At 45.1% G+C, this 22,350-nt stretch overlaps 1 protein-coding gene and 1 long non-coding RNA gene across 3 annotated transcripts in view; one reads left to right on the top strand and one right to left on the bottom strand.

Moving 5' to 3' along the window:
* The window catches only part of LOC109286211 (uncharacterized), a 357,845-nt gene extending 349,958 nt beyond the window's left edge, over nucleotides 1-7,887 (bottom strand). For both annotated transcript variants that reach the window (XR_002094177.2, XR_009456024.1), the window contains exons 1-2: nucleotides 7,638-7,887; nucleotides 2,258-2,344 (exon numbers count right to left, since the gene is read on the bottom strand). This is a non-coding gene — a long non-coding RNA (uncharacterized LOC109286211). The remainder of the gene's footprint in view (nucleotides 1-2,257; nucleotides 2,345-7,637) is intronic.
* PDZRN3 (PDZ domain containing ring finger 3) overlaps nucleotides 5,380-22,350 on the top strand; it is a 187,536-nt gene continuing 170,565 nt past the window's right edge. The window contains exons 1-3 of the mRNA XM_059715827.1: nucleotides 5,380-6,182; nucleotides 15,122-15,208; nucleotides 16,515-16,622. Coding sequence (XP_059571810.1) covers nucleotides 5,463-6,182; nucleotides 15,122-15,208; nucleotides 16,515-16,622 — 915 coding nt within the window. The 5' untranslated portion in view covers nucleotides 5,380-5,462. The remainder of the gene's footprint in view (nucleotides 6,183-15,121; nucleotides 15,209-16,514; nucleotides 16,623-22,350) is intronic.

Genomic DNA, 22,350 nt, shown 5'->3' with positions numbered 1-22,350 from the left:
AACTCAAGTACTTTGCTGAGTCAGGGCTATAGCAAACGGCAGTTTCAGTGAGATCCAACTAATGAAATATTGAGATAAGTCCAAATATACAACATCCAAAAATAATATTAAGAGAAGACCAGGCTCTGCTGGACAGAGTCTATTAAGTTTCAGCGTTTTATCATAGTCAAATAAATCAGAAGACGATGACAGAGGGCCAAATCTTGCTTGCTGTTGAGCAAAATTAGACTCCATATGTGCATACTTCACTTAAAGGCTTCTTTCTTTTGAAAAAGGTGAAGAAGTCAGATGTATGCTCTTGCTCAGGTGAAAAAGAGCTGTGTTCTCATAAGTTAATGGAACTAAATGGAGTACCCCAAACCGAGCTGCATTCAATTTTCTCTGGCCTCAGAGAAGCACACGGTGCTTCAATGGACACAACCTAGTACAACATTTCAGTTTGCCACTGAATTATTGTAGGACTGGATCTCAGAAGCACAAAAAATATCCTCTTACTTTTTATGCCAGGGCACCAATGTGACATGAAAGAGTCCTAACAGTTCAAGCAGTGGACCCACCCCAGTAATACACATCCAACGATGATTGCTCTGACTAAACAAAAACGACCCTCCCTGGTTGTGGTAGCATAATTCCAGTACTGCTGGCAATTACAGTAGAAACTACGCTCCTTTCAGTTTCAAACCTCAACCTTTGATAAAAAAAACATTAAAAGGCTCACATAGAGAGATTTTTTTTCTTTTTTAAGGGAAAAATGAAATATAAGTGTCTCAAGTGGGAATGGCTCCAGTCACATTTTCCTCCTGTGTAACAGTTGTGAGAAGAGGAATTCAACTGCAGTCCCCTGCCATCTTCCTAAAACTTTTTTTTTTTTGTTTCGTTTTTATAAACGAACATATGGTAAAGTTTTCGTCAAACTTTAGGCTCCATTCATAACTATGAGTCTGTTCCTACATAAAATGTAGTACTTGTGAGTATCACATAATTCAGCAGCGGCAGCAGCATCTGCCTGGGCGGGACTCCAAATGAAAACATTATTCAAGCTCTTGCCCATATTTTCCATCCAGATAGTTGAATAGTTTCAAGTAACTTAAGAAACCTGGCCCTAATTTTGCTCCATTTAAAAAAGAAAAGTCTACGGAAGTTTTGCTATTGGCTTCAATAGGAGCAGGAACCATCAATATGGTGCTGGCATTGTTAAAATAATGAACCCAACATGCAATAGCTAGTAATATACATAAGGGTACTACAAAGGCAAAGGTAATATATAATGCAATGATATTTGTTGCCTTGTCCTTGTTGGTCTCAAACATAGTTTATCTATCTATATCTATATTTATCTATATCTAGATAGATAGATAGATAGATCAAATACGTATGAGACCAACAAGGCAACAAATATTATTGCATTATATATTACCTTTGCCTTTGTAGTACCCTTATGTATATTACTAGCTATTGCATGTTGGGTTCATTATTTTAACAATGCCAGCACCATATTGATGGTTCCTGCTCCTATTGAAGCCAATAGCAAAACTTCCGTAGACTTTTCTTTTTTAAATGGAGCAAAATTAGGGCCAGGTTTCTTAAGTTACTTGAAACTATTCAACTATCTGGATGGAAAATATGGGCAAGAGCTTGAATAATGTTTTCATTTGGAGTCCCGCCCAGGCAGATGCTGCTGCCGCTGCTGAATCTATAGATTCTCTCTATATATATCTATAGATTCACCAGAGGCACAGCAGCATCCGCCTGGGTGGGACTCCAAATGAACACATTATTTAAGTTCTTGCTCATATTATATATATAGATATATATATACACATGAAGAGAGAGAGAGAGACTATCTGACCTAAGGAATTTACACAGTATAATACTTGAATAGGGCCTTGTCTGAGGAGCCTGACCTGCATACTTCTTGCTGACTAAGCTTCACAAGCAGAGCATTTTTACAATAAAGTAATTTTTATTTCAGAGCAGTGTGGCTGCCCATGAAGCTAACCCAGAATAGTTACTGCAAAATAATTTACTCTGCAATCAAATAGCTTTGCTAGATAATTTCCCCTTTGTAACATGGCCTAAGCTAGGCTTACATTGCTGCCTAGGTTTACTTCAGCAGTTATGGTGGGTCATAAGGTGATGACCTCCATAACCCACAGCTCCCCACTGTTTATCTGTAAACTCTGGAGAGTGATCCCGATCCGGAAAGCTCAGCCACCTCAGTTTGCCAGACTTTTTCTGTAGACCGCTTGGAACTTACCCAGGCATTCAGACTCCAACCTCCAGTTCCACGACTCCATGTGCCTGACTTCTGGCCCTTCTGCTCCCTGTTTCCTCTTTCGTCGGCCTGTATGCAGAGATAAGCAGATTGCAAGCGATTCCTAGGAAAGCGCCATCATCATAAATAAATGCCACTTCACAACTAGGCAGCACAACGTGGAAAGCCTTGGTACAGACTACAGAGCATAACATAGATGGAGAAGCACAGCTCACATGCCTTGTGTTGGTTGAGGGCAACCTTGGATCAACCCTAAATATCAATTAGACATGCAGGGCTTGATCCATCAGTATGGGAAAGGACATGGGAAACTAAAAGGGGGGAAAAATGAAAGAAAGAGTTCCCATTTGCTACAGTGAGCTTTGGCACTGAGGCTTATACTGCCTGTGTGCTCAGAATAGGTAACATATGGACAAAGCCATTCAGGCAAGACGCCCATTGAAAACACTGGGGGGTTTGTCTAATTAAGTAGTTGAGCAATTTTACCACAAGCTGTGGGGCTGAGTTCAAATCCTCGCAAAGGCAGCATTAAATTAAATTAGAATACACTAATTAAAACATAGCCTTACGGACACAGGCTGTGAAAGCCCTCAGGCTGAACTTAAATTATATACGCAGAGTCCTACGTCCCATTGTAATCATCACCTCAATCTTGTAAAAAACAATGTATATGCGTGTGAACTGATGAGGCACATGCATTGCCTCCAGTGGTATTACCTGTACACGCACAGTTAAGCCTTTGCGGGGTAGAAGCCTTAACGGCTGAAATGAAATGAGGGTTACAGAAAGAGCAAAGAAAATTGAAGGCGACAAACTAAAGAACATGCAAATACTGCAAAATGCTCACTAGGTAATGAAATAACAATATACGGATAGGACTGCTTTAGGTCTCAATGTGCTAAAGATTAGTTACAGATAAATAATCGTAACTGTTCAGAAAGGTCTTCTACCATGGCGTAACAGTGACACACCAAAGGTCATCTTGAAGTTGCAGGTCCCAAAAGTCTCTGACTTAACTGGAAGATATGGCTTACTGAGAGAGCCATCAAACCAGAACAGAGATGTGGTAATTGTGTGTGTGTGTGTGTGTGTGTAGCTTATATATATATATATATATATATATATATATACACACACACACACATAAATCTGCTTCCCCATCTACACCAAGTTCATACTTAATTTATAGCTTTCCCACTTCTTCAATAGCTGTCCCAAGATTACAGGCAGCATTCACCAGCTCTTTATTAGTTCCTTCTTAAACGCTGCTAGATGATCTCTGTGCAGAAGCTGCTTTTGAAAACTCTAGCCTTTCCTGGGCCCAATAATTCCTACTGACATTAATGGGACATTAATAGACCCTGCGCACATAGAAAATATATTCTTTTTTCATACAGCAGCAGTAAGCAGGGCAGGGCTCTAGCAAGGAAGGGCAGAGGCTGTACTTCCAGTTAGGGTCTTTATCCTGCTAGGACCTCCAAGCTGGAACCAACCAAGGATGTAGGGATGTGCCCCAAGAAGTGTGTAGGTTGAAGGGGAAAGGATCTAGAAAGACCTTAGTACAAACGGCAACTGGTTTTGGTGTTATTGAGCATGAAGACGGCTAATACAAGCCTCTCTGCTTCAGGACCATAGACTCACAGACAATGAGGGCTGGAAGGGACTGAGGCGGACTCCATCTAAGTTACACGGTTTTCTGTAAGGGGCCTAGTTGAGATTGGTAGCGAACAGAACACACGCTCGCCCTTTGGCGGGGACGGGGGTTAGATCGGGTTCTGCTATTTTAAATCCAATCTATGTTTGCTGAACTTCTGTTCGGGTACAGGTAGAGACTGGTTTTGTGTAATGGACTTCTGTTCTGTTACGGGTGTGGAGCAGTTTTGTGCACCTGACTTCTGCTTCGTTATGGGTATAGACCAGTCTTGTATGCCCAATGTCTGCTCTGTTATGGGTAAAGACTTGTTTTGTGTGCCCAACTTCTGCTCTATTATGGGCATAGACCAGTTTTGTGTGCCCAACTTCTGATCTCTTACGGGTATAGACCAGTTTTGTGTGCCCAACTTCTGATCTCTTACGGGTATAGACCAGTTTTGTGTGCCCAACTTCTGTTCTGTTACGGGTATGTGCACCCAACTTCTGCTCTGTTACGGGTATAGACTGGTTTTGTGCGCCCAACTTTTGCTCTATTATAGGTACAGACCAGTTTTGTATGCTCAACTTCTGCTCTCTTACAGGTATAGACCGGTTGTGCATGCCCAACTTCTGCTCTGTTATGGGTATAGACAAGTGTTGTGCGCCCAACTTTTGTTCTCTGATGGGTATAGACCAGGTTTGCGTGCCCAACTTCTGCTCTCTTGCAGACATAGACCGGCTGTGTGTGCCCAGCTTCCGCTGTTACGGGTACAGACCAGGTTTGTGCACACAACTGTTGCTCCAATACGGGTCTAGACCATCTTTGGGTGCCCACTTTCTGCTCTGAGTAGAGCTCAGCTTTGCATGCCCAACTTCTGCTCTCTTACAGGTACAGACCGGTTATGCGTGCCCAACTTCTGCTCTGTTATGGGTATGTATCACCAACTTTTGCTCTATTATGGGTATAGACCAACTCTGCGTGCCCAACTTCTGCTCTCTTCCAGGCATAGACCAGCTGTGTGCACCCAGCTTCTACTGTTACGGGTACAGACAGGTTTTGTGCGCCCAACTTCTGCTGTCTTAGAGGTATAGCCAGGGTACGCGTGCCCAACTTCTGCTCTGTTATGGGTACGCGTGCCCAACTTCTGCTCTGTTACAGGTATAGACGGGTGTTTGCGCGCCCAACTTTTGCTCTAGACCAGCTTTGTGTGTGCCCACCTTCTGCTCTCTGGCAGGTCCAGACGGGTTGTGCGTGGGCATCTTCTGCAGAGCCCACTTTCCCACCACTTCCCGCGGCGGCAGAAGCGCGACGCCCGTCCGTCCGTCCAGCCGCTGCGGCGCTGCAAGCCGGCGGCTCCCGCGGGACAGCCCCAGCCCGGCTGCAGCTGGCCGAGCCGAGCCGAGCCGAGCCGAGGGGCGAGGGCTGCCGAGTCCCTCCCCCGAGGAGGGAGGGGCGCTGCCTCGGAGCCGGAGCCTCGGCAGCAGCAGCAGCAGCAGCAGCCTCTGCCGCCGCCGTGTCCTGCCCCAGCAGCAGCGGCAGCGGTGCGCCGGCGGGATGGGCTTCGAGCTGGAGCGCTTCGACGGCGACGTGGACCCGGCGCTGCAGTGCGACCTGTGCCACAAGGTGCTGGAGGACCCGCTGACCACGCCGTGCGGCCACGTCTTCTGCGCCGGCTGCGTGCTGCCTTGGGCCGTGCAGCAGGGCAGCTGCCCCGCGCGCTGCCGGCGCCTGTCGGCCAAGGAGCTGCACCACGTCGCGCCGCTCAAGAGCCTCATCCTCAAGCTGGACATCCAGTGCGAGCACCGCGCGCGCGGCTGCCCGGCCGTGGTGCCGCTGCAGCAGCTGGCGGCGCACGTCGAGGCGTGCGGCTTCGCCCCCGCCCGCTGCCGCCACCCGGGCTGCGCCGCCGTGCTGGACCGGCGCGACGTGGAGGCGCACATGCGGGAGCGCTGCGAGGCGCGCGCGGCGGGGCCGTGCGAGCGCGGCTGCGGCTTGGTGCTCACCCACGGCGAGCGCCGCGCCGGCGGGCACTGCTGCGTGACGGCGCTGCAGGGCCACGGCGCCGGGCTGCAGGCGCGCCTGGCCGCGCTCGACAAGGAGCTCAAGAAGGCGGCGCTGCGCGCCGGCAAGCGCGAGCAGGCGCTGCGGGCCCGGCTGGCGGCCGCGCAGCTCGAGCTCCAGGTCACGGCGCTGCGCTACCAGAAGAAGTTCACCGAGTACAGCGCCCGGCTCCGCTCGCTCGGCGCCGCCCGCTGCCTGCCCGCGCCCGACAAGGTGAGACACCCGCCACACGCACCGCGCCAGACGGGACCGCCGCGGCGGCGGGGAGTGTGTGTGTGTGTGTGTGTGCGCGCGTGTGTCTGTGTGTGTGCGTGCGTGCACGGCAGGGAGTGAGAGTACAGTGAGTGTGTGTGTGTGTCCATGTTCATGGTGTGTGCGCGTGCACGACAGGGAGTGAGAGTAGTGTGTGTGTGTGTGTGTGTGTGTGCATGGCAGGGAGTGAGAGTAGAGTGAGTGTGTGTCCATGTTTATGGTGTGTGTGCATGGCAGGGAGTGAGAGTAGTGTGTGTGTGTGTGTCCATGTTCATGGTGTGTGCGTGTGCACGACAGGGAGTGAGAGTAGTGTGTGTGTGTGTGCATGGCAGGGAGTGAGAGTAGAGTGAGTGTGTGTCCATGTTCATGGTGTGTGTGCACCACAGGGAGTGAGAGTAGTGTGTGTGTGTACACGGCAGGGAGTGAGTAGTGTGTGTGCATGTGTCCATGTTCATGGTGTGTGTGTGTGCATGGCAGCAGGGAGAGACACAGATGCTCTGTGTGTGCGTGTGCATGGCAGGAGGGAGAGAGAGTGTGTGTGTGTGTCCATGAGCATAGCAGGCGGAGGGGTGTTGCATAGCAGGGAGTGAATCAGAGAAGTGTGTGTATATGTGTGTGTTCATGGCCATGGCCAAGAGAGTATGTGTGTGTGTGTGTGTGCATGACGGTGGGGGGGCAGTGAGTGTGTGTGTGGCAGGGAGTGGGAGGTGTGTGTGTGTCCATGTGCATGGTGTGTGTGCATGACGGAGTGAGAGTAGTGTGTGTCCATGTGCATGGTGGGGGGGGTGCATGACGGGGAGAGATTGTGTTTGTGTCTGTGTGCCCATGTGCATGGCAGGGGATGTGTGTGTATCCATGTACATGGCAGAGTGACTGTGTGTGTGCATGGCAGGGAGTAACAGTAGTGTGTATGTGTGTGTCCATGTGCACAGCAGAGGGGGCCATGGGGGGGGCGGTTCATGGCAGGGAGAGAGTGTTTTTGTTTGTGGCTGGGTGTGTCCATGTGCCTGGCGGGGTGTGTGCGTGTTTGTGGCAGGGAGCGTGTGCGCATATGTGTGTGTGTGTGTGTGTGCGCGCGGCAGGGAGGGAGAGACGGTTGGGGTGGTGGGGCTCACTTTGTGTTCAGTCACCACATTCCCTAGCAAGCACTTTTCTTCCCTGTGCCCCTTAGGAGGGTCTGGTAAGGGAGCAGGATTTTTTTCGGCTGAGACCTATTTTTCTCCCCCTCCCTCCCCACCCGCAGATGTGTCTGTCAGCTGCGGTCCCAGCCAGCTGGCCGGTTCTGGGCAAAGGGCAAATATTTACAGCTAAGCTGCTCACCACTAACTGAAGAAATAGAACCTGCCCTAGAAAGGAGTTGCCCAGATCCAGGGGGTGAAATGTCCATGTTTCTCTTCGTTATTTTTTTTTCCTTACCTTGTTTTAATGCTTCAAACTCCTGGCATACACATGCGAGTTGGACTTCTTGGACGATTTCCCCCACCGTCTAGCTCGCATGCCTTCTGAGGCTGGTTCATTGTTTTTCCCTCTTGGTGTCTGGGATCTTATGCTTGTCACTGCAAACTGGATGTGCTTATTCGTAACGCAGGGTGCTGTCGGTTGGGCTTTGAGGGAGCTGTACTGCAGGGAGCTCAAGCCTATCTGGGATGTTAACTTCTTGAGAAGTGAGCCTGATTTAAAAAAAACAAACAAACAAAAAATGCATTTTAAATCTGATGCTTAAAGACCAGAATTCAGCGGCTATATTCTCTGTTTCTATGCCTGTATTTCTAAGGGGACCCTCCTTGGGAATTTGAAGTCAGATATGCAGGTCACAATACTTTCCCCCCACTCCTTGTCCCCTCAAGCAGCACAAAAGCATTTTTCAGGATTCAAAATGGCATTGAATCACCAACTTGCTAGGAGTTAGGTGAACCCGAACGGCTCACCAGACGCTTTTTTGTTTTTGATGACCCAGTACTTTCCAAATCCGGCATTCCACGTCCCTAAATCATCCAGAGCAGGCTCTCCAAACCATGGCTTTCTGCAGCATGAGGTCACTTGGATTAGTACCTTACACAACTCGGAGCCCCTCAAACAAGCTACGTGCTATCAGGAGCTTCCTCCTAATGAGGTCTTCATGACGTGGAACGGCTGAGCACGGACTTTCTGCCGCATGTATGCCCAAACGTGAGACCTACCCACCAGTCTCATTTTTCAGAGCCGTCTGCAACAGGGTTTCCAAAAGGTGGATTTAAGTGAAGTCAGTCTATCTCGAGTTCAAACTTTCTGGAGTGGTTAGAGTTAGGGTCTGCAGAAGGCTGCACCGTGCAACCAGTTAACCCCAAACTGCTTCTCAAAACATGTCTTCTGTATGAAGGGAGCACCGGACCAGATACTTTCAGGATGAAGGCGCTCAGATGATGCCGCTCTGCCCAGGAATGGGCCCCTCTCCCCACAGATACAGCAGCAATCATCAAGAAAAGTGAAGAGCTGTCCTGGCTCTTTGTTAACGCTGCTGCTCAAACAAGCCAGCAAGATAAAGGAAAGAAACCTTCATTTATATTCTCCAACCCCATTAGGCAAAGAAAAACAGCAGTGTTTGTCAAATGATAACAATAACGATATCTCGGCATGGAATACTGCTCTAATCTCTGGCGATGGCATTGAAGACGCTGTCGGGCTCATGCCCAGATTAAGAAATTGAAGACTTTGCATCCATTTGGGGACCTGTTGGTAACAACTGTCTTGGGTTTGTTTTTTTAACCCCCCTTTGAATTTACTCCACCTCAACTCAGAAACCTCATTTATCTTTCTCATTCTCTACCCTTCCCTGCTCCCCACATTCACTTAGCATAGGGGCATCTCTGTCCTCTTCTCAGTTTCTTTGAGAAAAAGTCTTCTCTCTGCCACCTGGAACAGCCTTTCCGTATCTTTCTATCTTATTAGCTTCATCTCAGCCCCGCTCCCCAACCACGCACGCCCCGTCGCTCCCATATTGATGGGTCTTAATTTTTCTCAGTCTGCTGTTGATAACTTTGCGGAGCTAAACAATTTAACAGGTCAGCGTTGCGGGATGTGATTCGTGTGAAAGGTATTATGGCAAATCGTTGCCAATGTCTGCAGGACATCGTTTCCAGCGATACCTTTATCGAATTTATGGATGCAGCTGGCCAACATGACTGTGTCCATTTTCAGCCTTGCTACAAAAAGGCCGTTATGCAGTTTTCTGAAGCAGCACCTAACCTGCAGAAAGCCAAAAGGTGTCGTGTCACCACAGACTTGTGGTCTAGCGGTCAATCAATTACACGTCTTTCACAGCCTGCTGGCAGCTTTCCAAAGCTAACACTTTCAGTCTGCCCCGCTCCAAAAGAAGTACAATCAGGAAACACGCGTCTTTGTGCACTTGAGAACTTTTTTTCAAAGTCCATGTTGACATGGTGATCACCTACTGCAAACGCCACTGAACCAATTTGGGACATGGCTTGTTTCCAAGTTTTTTAGCACTGGATTATTTTTTCAGACAAAGATGCCAGTACAGGATGGAGGCTATAAACACCCTGCAGGGCATGCATATTTGGCTCAGGCACTTTCTGGTCCCTAAACACCTGGATTTAGGTGCATTACAGTATGGAATAGTTAATTTCTCAGTTTGAGTTCAGGTTAAAAATAACCATGCCTGGTCAAACTATACCTTGTTGTCACTAATATTTTCTTGCGATCATTTTTATTCGTACATCAAATGTGCTGTAAGCAGTAGTTGCTCGGTCAACGTTGAAACATTCATTGCACAAGCAGAACTATCCTTAGTTCACAAAGTGTTTTGTGCAATTCCATGCTTTATCTTGCCTAGGCTAGAGTTCCCTGCGTGGGTTAAGGGGAAAAACTGTTTCAGCATCCCAGAGTTAACTGTCATTCATTGCCAGAATTGTAGAACAGCTTGAAATAAAACAAATGGTGCATCCTAGGAGCACAATAGGAATAAATGCCTCCTTGCAATTCAGTTCAGATGATGAGTGAACAGGGTTCCGGATGGACACAACTTGTGGTGGGGGTGGGCTAGGGAGTCACAAATGGAACAGCTGTGCCAGATGTGATTTTTGCACCCTCACTCTGGAATGCAGAAAGCCTAGAACTACAAGGAGGTTTAGAGATCAGTGCTGCTACTGTTTGGTAGACGTAGTACTTCAAAACCCTGCACAGGAAGAAAAATGACTGTAATCAATTCACCCATTGGGAATAAGGAACGCCATTCTTTTCTGCACCTACAATCCCCAGAGAGCTCCATGCAAAAAGCCTGGTTAGTAAGGTTCTCTCTTCTCCCATCCCATCATTTTCTGTGCAACCTTTGAGCAGCTTCTGCATGCTGAAAGGCTTTCTAGAGGAGCGGTCTAGTGGCCAGGATGCTAGCCTTTGGTTTCTGAGATCTAGACTCAGGTGCTGGCACTCTCATCAACTCCCTAAGCAACCTACAGCAAGTGAGAGTTTCTTCTCAGTACCTCCTTTCCCCTCCTCATTTGTAAAATAGGGAGAGTCACACTGCTCCACCTCACTGCAGTATCGCTAGGAGAAAAACATTAAAGATTGAGATGCTAAGACACTGTAACAGTAGTATAACTATAGGAGGCTCAAACGAGCCTCCCCTGTAACGAGGCACTATAGGAGGCTATCGGTAGATGTGTATTAACAGGACATGACTTATCTGTGTCCCTCTTTGTCCCTAGAATGGAAGTCATTTTTGTCGTTTTGTGTTGTTTCTAAAAGCTTCAGTATGTCCACGCCGCTCTGTGTGAGTGTTACTTAAAGGCCAAGTTAGGGGTGTGTTTGCTGTCCAGAAACATTTGAGGTGGTTCTTTGGTAGGGAGAAATGAGGGCACTTGCCAGTGTGTTTGAGGAGGAAGTGCTGGAGATGTCTGTCTCAATCTACAAAGAGGATTTTCTTTGATGAAATACATCAGCCGGAGTCATCCAAGTCCAAGTACAACAAAGAAAAAACCTCAGGCTATTTAAATTCTGCTTGATCTTCCCTGAAACACACTATTATTCCAACCTATTGATGAAGTTGGGCAGATTCTGCCATTGTATGTATGCACACAGTTTACATTAAGGTCTTTTGGAAGAGATTAGGAAGGCATTTTTGTTGCCACGTCCTAGCCCCAGGAACTCCCTTTCAGACATCAGGCTGTGCTCCTGCAGAGCCAGATGGAAAAGCCAGGCATGGTAACAGGAGCATTGAGGATTATGTTTTAAAATGCAGAAGTGACCGATCTCCAGAAATGTTACAACAGAGCTGGAAACTACTTACAACGAGACGTGGATGTCTTACTCCTTTAATTTTGGGGGTAACAGATATTTTATGCTATAGGCATAAAATGCTACATACATTTAGGAACTCCTCAAATACATCAAATAGATCCTCAGATGAGCTAGGCCAGCACAAGTCCCTTCAAGTTAAAAATGTTCTATCAGTTTACAACAGTTGTGGAGCTGTTGTACAGACCTTCAGTTTTAGGGCCAGTGATGAAGGCAGCTGCTTCCAAAACTTTCATTTTTTGAAATGGAACTAAGGTTTTGCAAATTTAAGATTATTTTTCTTAGACTGTATCCCCACCTTTACCATTCCAGAGCAATCTGATAGCCTGTTACTTTGTAAAGGTGAAGAAAAGTGCCTCTTCTGGCTAAGACCGGACTTCTTAGCCGCAGTGTCACTACAGAAATTAGAAGGCTTCTAATATATGGAATAAAATGCAGTCTATTAGCTCCACATTACTCAGCTGGGAAGTACAGTAATTTCCAGAATTATGTTTAAGAGCTTTACTCAGCTGTGGGAATACAGCATGCCAAGAACCATCAGGTTTGCTGCAGAACCAGATGATGTGGGCAGGCCTGGGATATTGGCCATAACATCTCCAGGGTCACTTCACTTTTTAATGATTGGTTCAGACATTTTAAGGGAAAAAAAGAAAGGCAGTGAGCTCTGTAAGAATAATTTTCTTTGTGGCTCCATTAATAGGCATATAAGGATGCTTAAAACTTGTTAATATTGCAAAGTGAACCTGCAAAAGTATTAAGGTATCAAAGCTGTACCCTAGGTCTCTTGCGCCTTGATGTTTTATACATGTGTTTGAATGATCACAGTGCAGTGCCATATTGTACTCTGTACTGTTACACTACTCCACTGCAGTAGAGACTGTGGACAAAATGTTAAAACCCATTAGAGCTGGCTGCAGCTTTTTATACATTCCCAATGCCATTTTGCATGAACAATTTTGAAAAACATTTCATAAAATATTCTCTCCATTTTTGACCAGTTCTATGATTGACCCGAGTGCTAAGCCCTTACTCTGGGAAAACTGTTATAATTTTTTTTTGGTACTAAAAGTATGAGATCTCCCACAATAAGGGATTGTAGTGGAAACAGTCAGGTTTAATTACAGCAACTGTCCTGAAAGCGGTATAGTAATTGCTTCTTGATTGTTCTAATTGACTTGCCTTCATAAAGCTGTATAGCAGAAAAGAGAGGTAAACTGCTTTTGTGACAATGGCATACTTGTCTTTCAAATGCTGAACTTATCAGACCTTAAAAGTGGTCTCACAGGACTGGAAGTTTTCTCACTGAAATAGTATCTGAGGTCTGGGTTTGAAGTTGTCCAGGAAAAGGGCTTTCACCTAGTATTTCGTTCCTTCCTCCAAGCCTGATTCTGAGTGGTGCAAAAACAGGTGAAATCAGTGGCTCTGAGTACTCAATATGTTTGGGAATTGGGTCTCAGTCTACTTATTTTATAGGATCTGCAGGAAAGGAAATTATTACGTATCACTAAGGAGCGCTATGAACTACTGACTTTCATCTGGCGAATGGTGGTGAAGCTCCATTGAAGTCAGTGGAGTTCTGCCAGTTTACATAAGCAGAGAACTTGGCCCCATCACTTTTTTCCCATAAGAGTCATTCAGTAATGCTGGAGTGTTTTGACATATTTTACAGAATTTAATAGACATTAATAACATATGATAGACAACTTCAAACTGACACGTAAAAAGAAAAATGCACAAACTGAAAACATCTGCATCAGGTTACTATGTAACTGTTGTAATTTATGTCATTAATTTATTATGAAAACCAGACATGTAAGATAACTTCCTCAAATTCTTATGTGTTCATAACTTTTTCACCCTGTAGATAAAACAAAGCAAGGACCGGCAGATAGCAATGTTCTTGTTCTCATTGGAGCTCATCTATCTTTAGAAACACACAGTATCACTCTGAATATCTGCACATTCTCATTGCTGAAATCATTTAAGTTTGTCCTGTTTGTGTGACAGGGCTAGCTATTATCAACTGTTGCCACTGGATTGAGAGAGAAATTAGGAGATTGAGAAGATTCGAAGTTGTCATTAGAAGACTGGGTATTTAATTTTGTTTTCAGTGTAATTTGAAGAGGTATCACGACGCTTCAACGTTCCTTTGAAAAGGATATTGTCACATCAGCCAAGGACACTCCTGTGTTTGGGAATGACCTTGGGTCACAGGATAGGACAACAGATCATGTTTGCACAGAGTCTCCTTCAGGTCTAGGTCGCGCATTATTTATTCTTCCTGCCCGCCTAATCAGAGACCTGCTACTGTCTGGTTTTATATTTTAGGAGTTGGGAGAATCCTCCTCAATGAAAGAGGATTTCTCTTGAAGTTTTAAGACTTTATACAATCTGAATTCCTTAGAATCACAATAAAATTACTGTTTGTAATACACACTCAGAATAATGATTAGGAATTTGGTGCTTCTGCACAATTTGTATCAACTCTGTTTAATTTCCTCAGCTAAATTCTCTTCGTTAGAAGTGCTGTTTCATAACACATCTCACTGGGTGCTGCCTCATTGGGTGCAGCCAACAGTGCTGTCTCACTGGGTGCTGCCTCATTGGGTGCTCATTGGGTGCAGCCAACAGTGCTGTCTCACTGGGTGCTGCCTCATTGGGTGCTCATTAGGTGCAGCCAACAGTGCCATCTCATTGGGTGCTGCCTCACTGGATGCAGCCAACAATGCTGTCTCACTGGGTGCTGCCTCATTAGGTGCAGTCAACAGTGCCATCTCATTGGGTGCTGCCTCATTGGGTGTAGCCAACAGTGCTGTCTCACTGGTGCTGCCTCATTAGGTGCAGCCAACAGTGCCATCTCATTGGGTGCTGCCTCATTGGGTGCAGCCAACAGTGCTGTCTCACTGGGTGCTGCCTCATTGGGTGCTCATTAGGTGCAGCCAACAGTGCCATCTCATTGGGTGCTGCCTCACTGGATGCAGCCAACAGTGCTGTCTCAGTGGGTGCTGCCTCATTAGGTGCAGTCAACAGTGCCATCTCATTGGGTGCTGCCTCATTGGGTGCAGCCAACAGTGCTGTCTCACTGGTGCTGCCTCATTAGGTGCAGCCAACAGTGCCATCTCATTGGGTGCTGCCTCATTGGGTGCAGCCAGCAGTGCTGTCTCATTGGGTGCTGCCTAAGACAACATAATGTACCTAGTAAGAAAAGGAGTCACCCTAAAAATACAGCCCCAATCGCATCCAGGAATGAGAGACAGCAAGAATAAGACTGTAGGTGACCTGGACGATTGTTGCATGGCACCCCAAATATAACCCTGTCAGATAGCTAGAATTACAGTACGGCATATGGAAATATTTTGATTCCCTTAGGTGCTTGCTGTAGACCCGAACCAAAATTGTGCATTAACCTTAAAGGCCATATTTTTCAAAGGAGTGCCTATCAAGCGCAACAAGAGGGAAAAAGCAAGACTTGCTGGACTATGAAAGTCTGTCCCGACACTGTCTCCTCTGGAATTTATGAACAGAGTAAATATTTAGATAGAAGTATGAACCATCTTAATATCTGCCTCTGCACAAATGTTTTGAATGTTTTTACCTGTTCTTCGTAGGGTGAAGAAACTAAAGCACTGACCCTCGTCCTTCATCGTGACTCTGGATCTCTTGGATTTAATATTATTGGTGGCCGACCGTGTATGGTATGTTAATTGTTAAAATGTGTTTGCCTTTTCCTGTTGGGGAGGGCATGTGAGTCAGTGTTTGGAGGAGGGGGAAAAATGCTGACTACATATTTGTCTCTCTAGGGGATGTTTTCTGTGTGCATCTTTATATTCAGATAGAAGTGGGACATTTTAATTAACTAAACATTACTTTCTCCCCTGTTACTGTTTTAGTAGCATGCTATGGATTCATTATCACATTTGGAATATGAAGAGAGTGCCGAAAGACATAAGATCCTTCGCAATTGACTCTAGCGAGAAGCCCCAATCATTTCAGTGCTTATAACTTTAACAACTCATTTCAAACTCTCTTTGCAATAAGGCAAGGGCATTTGCTTCTTCTTCCATCAGACGCTAAACAGCACACTAGCAATGAAAGGACATAATTTAAACAACCGACTATGGGCTAAATTCTGGACACCTTGACCTTAGTAGAATTTTTTTCTGAATAAAAGTGCAGAGATGAACTTATATGCATACTTACTAATGCATTTTTCCCCCTCAGTGCTGACCGGCTGGAGAAACATCATGTGACATGAAGTCACATGGTGTATTTTTAACATGTTCTGCTCTTTTAGAAAGTAAAAAGTTAAATAGATAGAACTACACCTCTGCTTGGGGAAATAACTGCATTTATTATCACTATATTCATTTATTACCAATATATTCATTTTCAAGTCCCCTCCCTCGTAATTAATCACTGTTAAATTATTCTTTTGTGGGACAGTTTTGTGGTGTGAAAGCATATGGCAGTTAATTGCACAGTAAGCAAGAACATGAGGAATGCTTTGTTAGCTTAATTTCGTTTGCCACCGTTGTCTCAGTTTGGGTAGAATAAGTGAGATGTCATTAAAAGTAGAAATCTGTTTATCATCTTATATTTAAATGGGAAGGAGACCATATCACTTTAATATTGACCTTGATTTATGATGATGGCTATGATGATATCCTTAAGATGCTACATGATGATAACAATTATCATAATAATATGATAATTACCGTATAACTTGATTTAAATTTGGAGCCGATCGGCTTCTCTGCCGGCCTTTAATAAGAAAATTGTAAGTAAAATTAGAAATGGAAGTCTGTTTATGGTTATATCGTATCTTGAAATGGGAGACGAGGGTGCTCGTTACCAAAGGCTCTAACCCACAGAAAGTAACAGTAGAGTGGCTCTGAGCATTTTTTACTCGCACATGGTATCTTGAAATGGGCAGGATTCAGCCTAAAGCAAATTGGAGTTGATTTATGGTGCAACATTAACTTTTCTTTTTCATCCTTCAAGGACAATCAAGACGGCTCCTCCAGCGAAGGAATTTTTGTATCAAAAATAGTCGACAGTGGGCCCGCTGCTAAAGAAGGAGGGCTGCAAATTCACGACAGGATTATTGAGGTATGTGAACACACCACTATCTGATCCCTTTTAATAGGCAAAGTTACAGCTCAAGCTGTTTGTGCAAGGCATAGTGTTTGCCATGGGGTTGGGAGTGATGTAGCAGGGTAAATGTCGTCTAGAAGATGTGTCTGGTAAAATATGCTTGACTTGATTCAATGCTGACCTTCCTGGCTTTAGGTAGAGTTCTTATCTAAATATAGAAACCAGATTATGGATGGTATGTGCATGTCTTAGCTTTCTGAGGAACTAGCATCTATTTGGTATGCTGGAGTTATTTCTTTTTAAAGCTATCGAAGACTTGTAAGTGATTTAGTTAAAACCATATGTGAAATATCTGGTGTGTAGATCGTGACTTTATTTATCTTGGTTTCTAAGTTGAGGGATGACAAAAATGTTTCGAGCAGATAGAGAGAGGACAGACATTTTTTGTTCTATCATTTTCGTACAGATTGCTATGAGCCTGCCCAAGTAAGCCCTCTAATGTTAGTTAGGACTATTTGTATTATTCAAATATAGCCTGAATTTCTTTTCATTTTCCTCAAGTCTTGACCTCGCTAAAAAGTTCTTCCTGTGAAAGAGGTGGTTGCTTGAAATGTTTTTCTTAAGTTGCAGTGAGTGATGTTTCTTGGGAAGCAGAGGTTAGATTTCACAAAGCAGAAAGCAGCTTATTGTGAGTCAGATCCCATTGTTGACCATTTTACAGTTAAAAATGTGTTCTTACTGTCTTTTTAATGTTTGTAAAATGGAGAAACTTTGAGAGTCTATTGTTTCAAAAGATAAGTGCAGCTTTTGTTGCCAAGGATATCATGGAACAGCCAGTTTCTCTAAGTAATGGAATTCCAGTGCTCTTATGTTTTGCAAATGAGCAATAAACAGCTGTTAAGGATTTTCTGTTGGCAAGGGACAATGTGGATTTGCTATTTTCTGCAATGTTATGGCAAATTGTATTTGTGATTTAGGGAGACTATAAAATATTAATTAAATTTCTTCATATGGAAAAAATGGGATCACAGTAGCAGGACCATTAAAGATAAGAATTTAGTTGTGGAATGGTTTAGGAATACTTAAGTTACGCATGTGGCGAAACTACGAAAGGGCTGCAAGACTAAGGACTCTGCATAAATCTTTTTTTTTCTCTGAAAATAAACTATACCAGTAAAGCTACAGCCAAGTATTTTTTTTTTTTTTATTGTATTTTGGTAACCTGCCTTTTTAACAGACTTATCTAAGCACGTGGTTTATCTAAACTACAGAGTTAAACAAAAAAATCCTCAGGAAAAGAGCGTAAGGTTGCAAAATTAAGCACCAGAAAGTTAGGAGATGCCAAAATGAAGGTTGTCCATGCATATGCAGTTCAGTTTCTTTGTGTATGTATTAGAAGAAGTTCTTTGGCTTATGATCCCTTGACCCTTTCAGCTGCAGGACCCTGGCCCATTTCACTGCATGGTGTATGTCTCAAGAGACAGAGGTATGTGGCCAAGAGAGACAAAGCAGGGCAGCTACACACCCCGAGCAGCAGCACATAGCAAGTGCTGCCTGCTGGGTTGCCAATTGCCCCCCCCAGTACAGTGCCACCACAGTCACCCTGCCCTCAGTTACCACTACCGATAGTTAACATGCCTCTTTTGACAAAATGTGTGCAGCAGAATATGTGCAGCCTCTGCTTTTCCTTGCAAAGGGCTGAGTGTGCTCTTCTCCTTCATTGCCTTCTAGGATGCTTAGCCTCTGGCAGTGCTCAAGATAGGCTAGCCTAAATGCACAGATAAATTGCTGTGATGTGGGCAGAATAGGAACCTAAATAGAACAGAAAGAATAGAGTAGAAATGTGGGACAAAATTTTGGGCTGCGCTCTGTAGGTATTTATAGACTCCCAAGGCTACCAGGCACCGATCTTCGTTCAGTGGATGAGCTGTGCTGACAGCCCCTATGAATTATTCATGTTGCGCCTCTTTAAATACAGATGCAACTCTGGTCAAAATTCAGCACAATTTTTTTTCCCCCCAAAGCTGTGACTGCTTTACCTGCATACAGTATAGCAAAATTTATGGGAAAAAATAAATCACAGGGATAAGATTTAATTATAATTTCTGCTTCCAGTAAGTATCCAACCTGTATGAGTGTCCGAGGCTTAAAACTAAGATACAAGCGTTCTGTGCAAGTGATGTTTGACGTACTGCATTAGGGAGGGAGGATGCCGATATCAAAGCATTTGAACCACGTTTATCACTTTGAGTATCCCGACACTTTTATGCAATCTATACTTCCTCAAAAGGCTAAACTGAAGTCCAACTAAGTAGATAACTGGGTTAATGTTATTGCAAGTCCAATATTTGTCCTGTTCCAAAGGTGAAAAAGTTTAATTTGGAAACAACCCTGTACAGATGAAAACATGAGTATAATAAAGAAGCAGCTGGTGGAATAAATATAAATGAACTGTTGAAGGAATCTTCCATTCCTGATTTTGAACATGTAATTTTGTTCATCTGAGGTCCAGTTTGACCACAATACAGACTTCAGCGTGCAGTTTCTAGGGATTTCAGCATGACTTCAGCATAGTCATGAGGATGCTATTCCTGGCAAAGAAAGAATGCTAAGATGCAGCACAAAATGTATTAAATAAAACCACATCAAATATATAGAGACAAAAAATCAGTCAGTTTGCCAAAAGTCAAATTGTGAAAAAGGGAAAAACAGAGGAGAACTAATAAAGACGGGACAACAACCTTGAACATATCTAGTGCTAAGGCCTTGCAGGCAGCTATCATGGGGGAGTGGCACGTGTCTTCATGAAAGTGGTTCATAGACAGATTGTGCCAACTGTGAGCAGAGCCAGGTGAACAAGTTCAGTCAAATATTTTATTCACTATGAAGTGCATAGTTGAACACAACTATTCGCATATTTAATTGTGTTCAAGTCAGTGAACAGTTTCATCTGCAAAAAAAAGTTTTACTTTCAGGATGAAGCTTTAAGACCAAACATACCGAATTATTTAAAAATTAAATGAGTAAAAAAAATCTTCAAAAATTATGCATAGTGAATGGTGTTTCATTTCAGCGAGAGACCTGTTTGCCTGCTGGTTTGTTTTTCGGGTAGGGGGGGAATCATTTGATTTAGGCAGGAAAGGGAAAAATCAATTTTTCACAATTGTAACCAGCAGAGCACAGCATAAGAGTCTAAACCAGAGGAGCTCAAACCTCAGATCTGGCCTGCCAGACTTCCAAAAATTGCTGTTCCCCTGCTGCCATATTTCTCCATCCATGGAAAGCCTGCTGGGTCAGAGAACTTGCCCCTGCATCCTGGAATAGGCATGTAGGGTGGGGCAAGGAAGGGCAGGACCTCTCCAGGTGCGTGGGGCCTGGGCCAGGGTGGCATGGGGCACACAAGGCTGGGCCAGGGCAGTGTGGGGCCCCATCCAGGACACTGCAGGGCATGGCCAGGTAGGCATGGGGCTCAGTGCCTCTAGCGATCCATCCCACAGACTGGCCCCACATCACGCATCCAGCCCACATTGCTGATAGGTTGAATACCATTAGTCTAAACTCATTCTCAGGATAAAAGACAAATGCATCTCAGCTAGTCACATTTAACTTGCAGGGACATAAAAGAAAAATTGTAACACAGGTATCCAGAACTGAGAAGATTCTGCATTTACTTTCATTTGTGTATTAAATAAGGTGCATTTCTGGCATGTCCTCAAAACTGAGTCTTTTTAAAAAAAAGTCTCATTTCAGTGTGATAAGCAGTCCAGAAGGATGAACTGCAAAGCACAGCCTCTCCAAAATTAGTTTCAGTTCTGATCACAGTGAGTCTACTGTTCAGAGCAGAACTTAAGTGTGTGGTTTCTTTGGAAACTCTCCTTTTTGCATGTCTTCTGCTAAATGCATTCTGAAGAGCATGTTAATAAAAGAGTGCCATTTTCCGTTTTCTGAACGATCAAAAACGCTTCTCATTACTAAGCACGGATTAAGTGATCTAAGATTGGCGGATGAATATAGTGCAACTTATACATAGCTACAGCTAAATTACTATAGGACTATATGTTGCTTTTTGCTTGCAGATGCTATCTCCTGACAGTTTGATACCAAGATAAGCTGTTGAAATATGTCTCAGATGGTTTTAAAGCATGTTTTCCTTTTGTAGTCTAGATTTGGATTTCCCCTTTACCAGTTTTTAAAACTTAAATGCAAAATGAATAAATCACATTTTTGAGTGAATGCCTTGAACTCTCTCTTTTTTGTGTGTAAATCCCCTGTGTATAACTGATAGAATAATGCTTTTCATAACTTAGCCATTAGCAGAATGGAGGCAACGTAGCACAGGCATACAGGTAACATGTGTGTTCCTGCGGCTAAACAACGTGGCAACTCTAGGAGTTTAAGCAACACACAGCACACCCAGGAACACAAGCAACGGGTCTTTTCACTGCAGTACCCCACCTATTTTTGAATATACACTTGTTAAAAATATAATGCTTATCTAGCATGTTGAATATTCAGATTGTTACTAACATTCACTAGTTAATAATTCTTCTATTGTCTGTGTAGACCAGGGGTGGGCAAAGTCTGGCCTGCGGGCCGGATTGGGCCCATGGTAGACTCCATTTCCCAGCAGCCTCTGTGGCAGCACCCCGGCCCATTTGCCCCACACCCACCGCCAGGGGCAGGATCTGCATGGGAAGGGTGCATGGCCAGGCAGCTGGGATGGGGCCATGGCTGGGAGCAAGATGGGACGGCAGGGCTGGGGAGACCATGGGATTTTGAGGGGGCCAGGATAGAGCCACAATGCACTGCCTGCATGCCCCTGTAACGAGCCTGGGTTTCGTGGGCAGGGTCATGCAGGGAACGTATCCTGGCTCCAGCCCTGCACCGCAACAAGATCCCAGCCCCGGCCTCAGAACAGCTCCCTGCCCAGTCACGTGCCCTGCCCGTGCTGCACGTGGCCAGTCTCCATAGAGATCCCAGGAGCGGTGGCTGTGACAGTGTGGGGCCATGACAGCTTAGACTGTAGGGGTGGGCAAAATGCAGTCCACGGGCTGGATGTGGCCCACCAAGCCATTGTACCTGGCCCACGGGGCCCCTAAAATATTTAGAAAATTAATATGTATCTGCCCCTGGCTGCCTGTCATGCAGCCCTCGATGGCTTGCCAAAATCCAGTAAGTGGCCCTCCACCCGAAATAATTGCCCACCCAGGTTCTGCAGCCCTGTGCTATCAGAGCCCTGCTGCTCCTGGGGCCTCCATGGAGACCGGCCAGGAGCAGCACGGGCAGTGGTTGCCAAGAAATGGACTCTTGCTGCCATCTGGATGTGCCATTTTGCCCACTCCTGGTGTAAACTATCAACCTTGTATTACAAGTAGATAAACTGAAGTTAGGTTGAGCTCTCCTGGCCCTAACTCATGATCCTACTTATTTAGCTTCAGTGCTACCTAAGGGCTCCTATAGACGTGCGGGGAGTCTGCTCCTATAGACGTGCGGGGAGTCTGCTCCTATAGACGTGTGGGGAGCGTGCTCCAACGTACTGGTAATCCAGCGCATTGGAGCAGATTCAATCAATTCTGCTGAAGCATGGGAATGGACGCAGTCCGGCAGCGTTCTGCATCACGTGTGTCAGCATCCCCGCGCTGAAAAAATGGCAGTGGGGCACTTTGAAATAAAACGCTTTTGATGAGCTTTAGTTCGGAGCACCCTGCTGCCATTTTTTCAGTGCAGGGACGCTGATACATGT

This window comes from Alligator mississippiensis, chromosome 12, assembly GCF_030867095.1.
Source record: "Alligator mississippiensis isolate rAllMis1 chromosome 12, rAllMis1, whole genome shotgun sequence".
Taxonomy (NCBI): domain Eukaryota; kingdom Metazoa; phylum Chordata; order Crocodylia; family Alligatoridae; genus Alligator; species Alligator mississippiensis.
The sequence above is the reverse complement of the archived record's forward strand: the minus strand, read 5'-3'. Positions and strand labels throughout refer to the sequence as shown.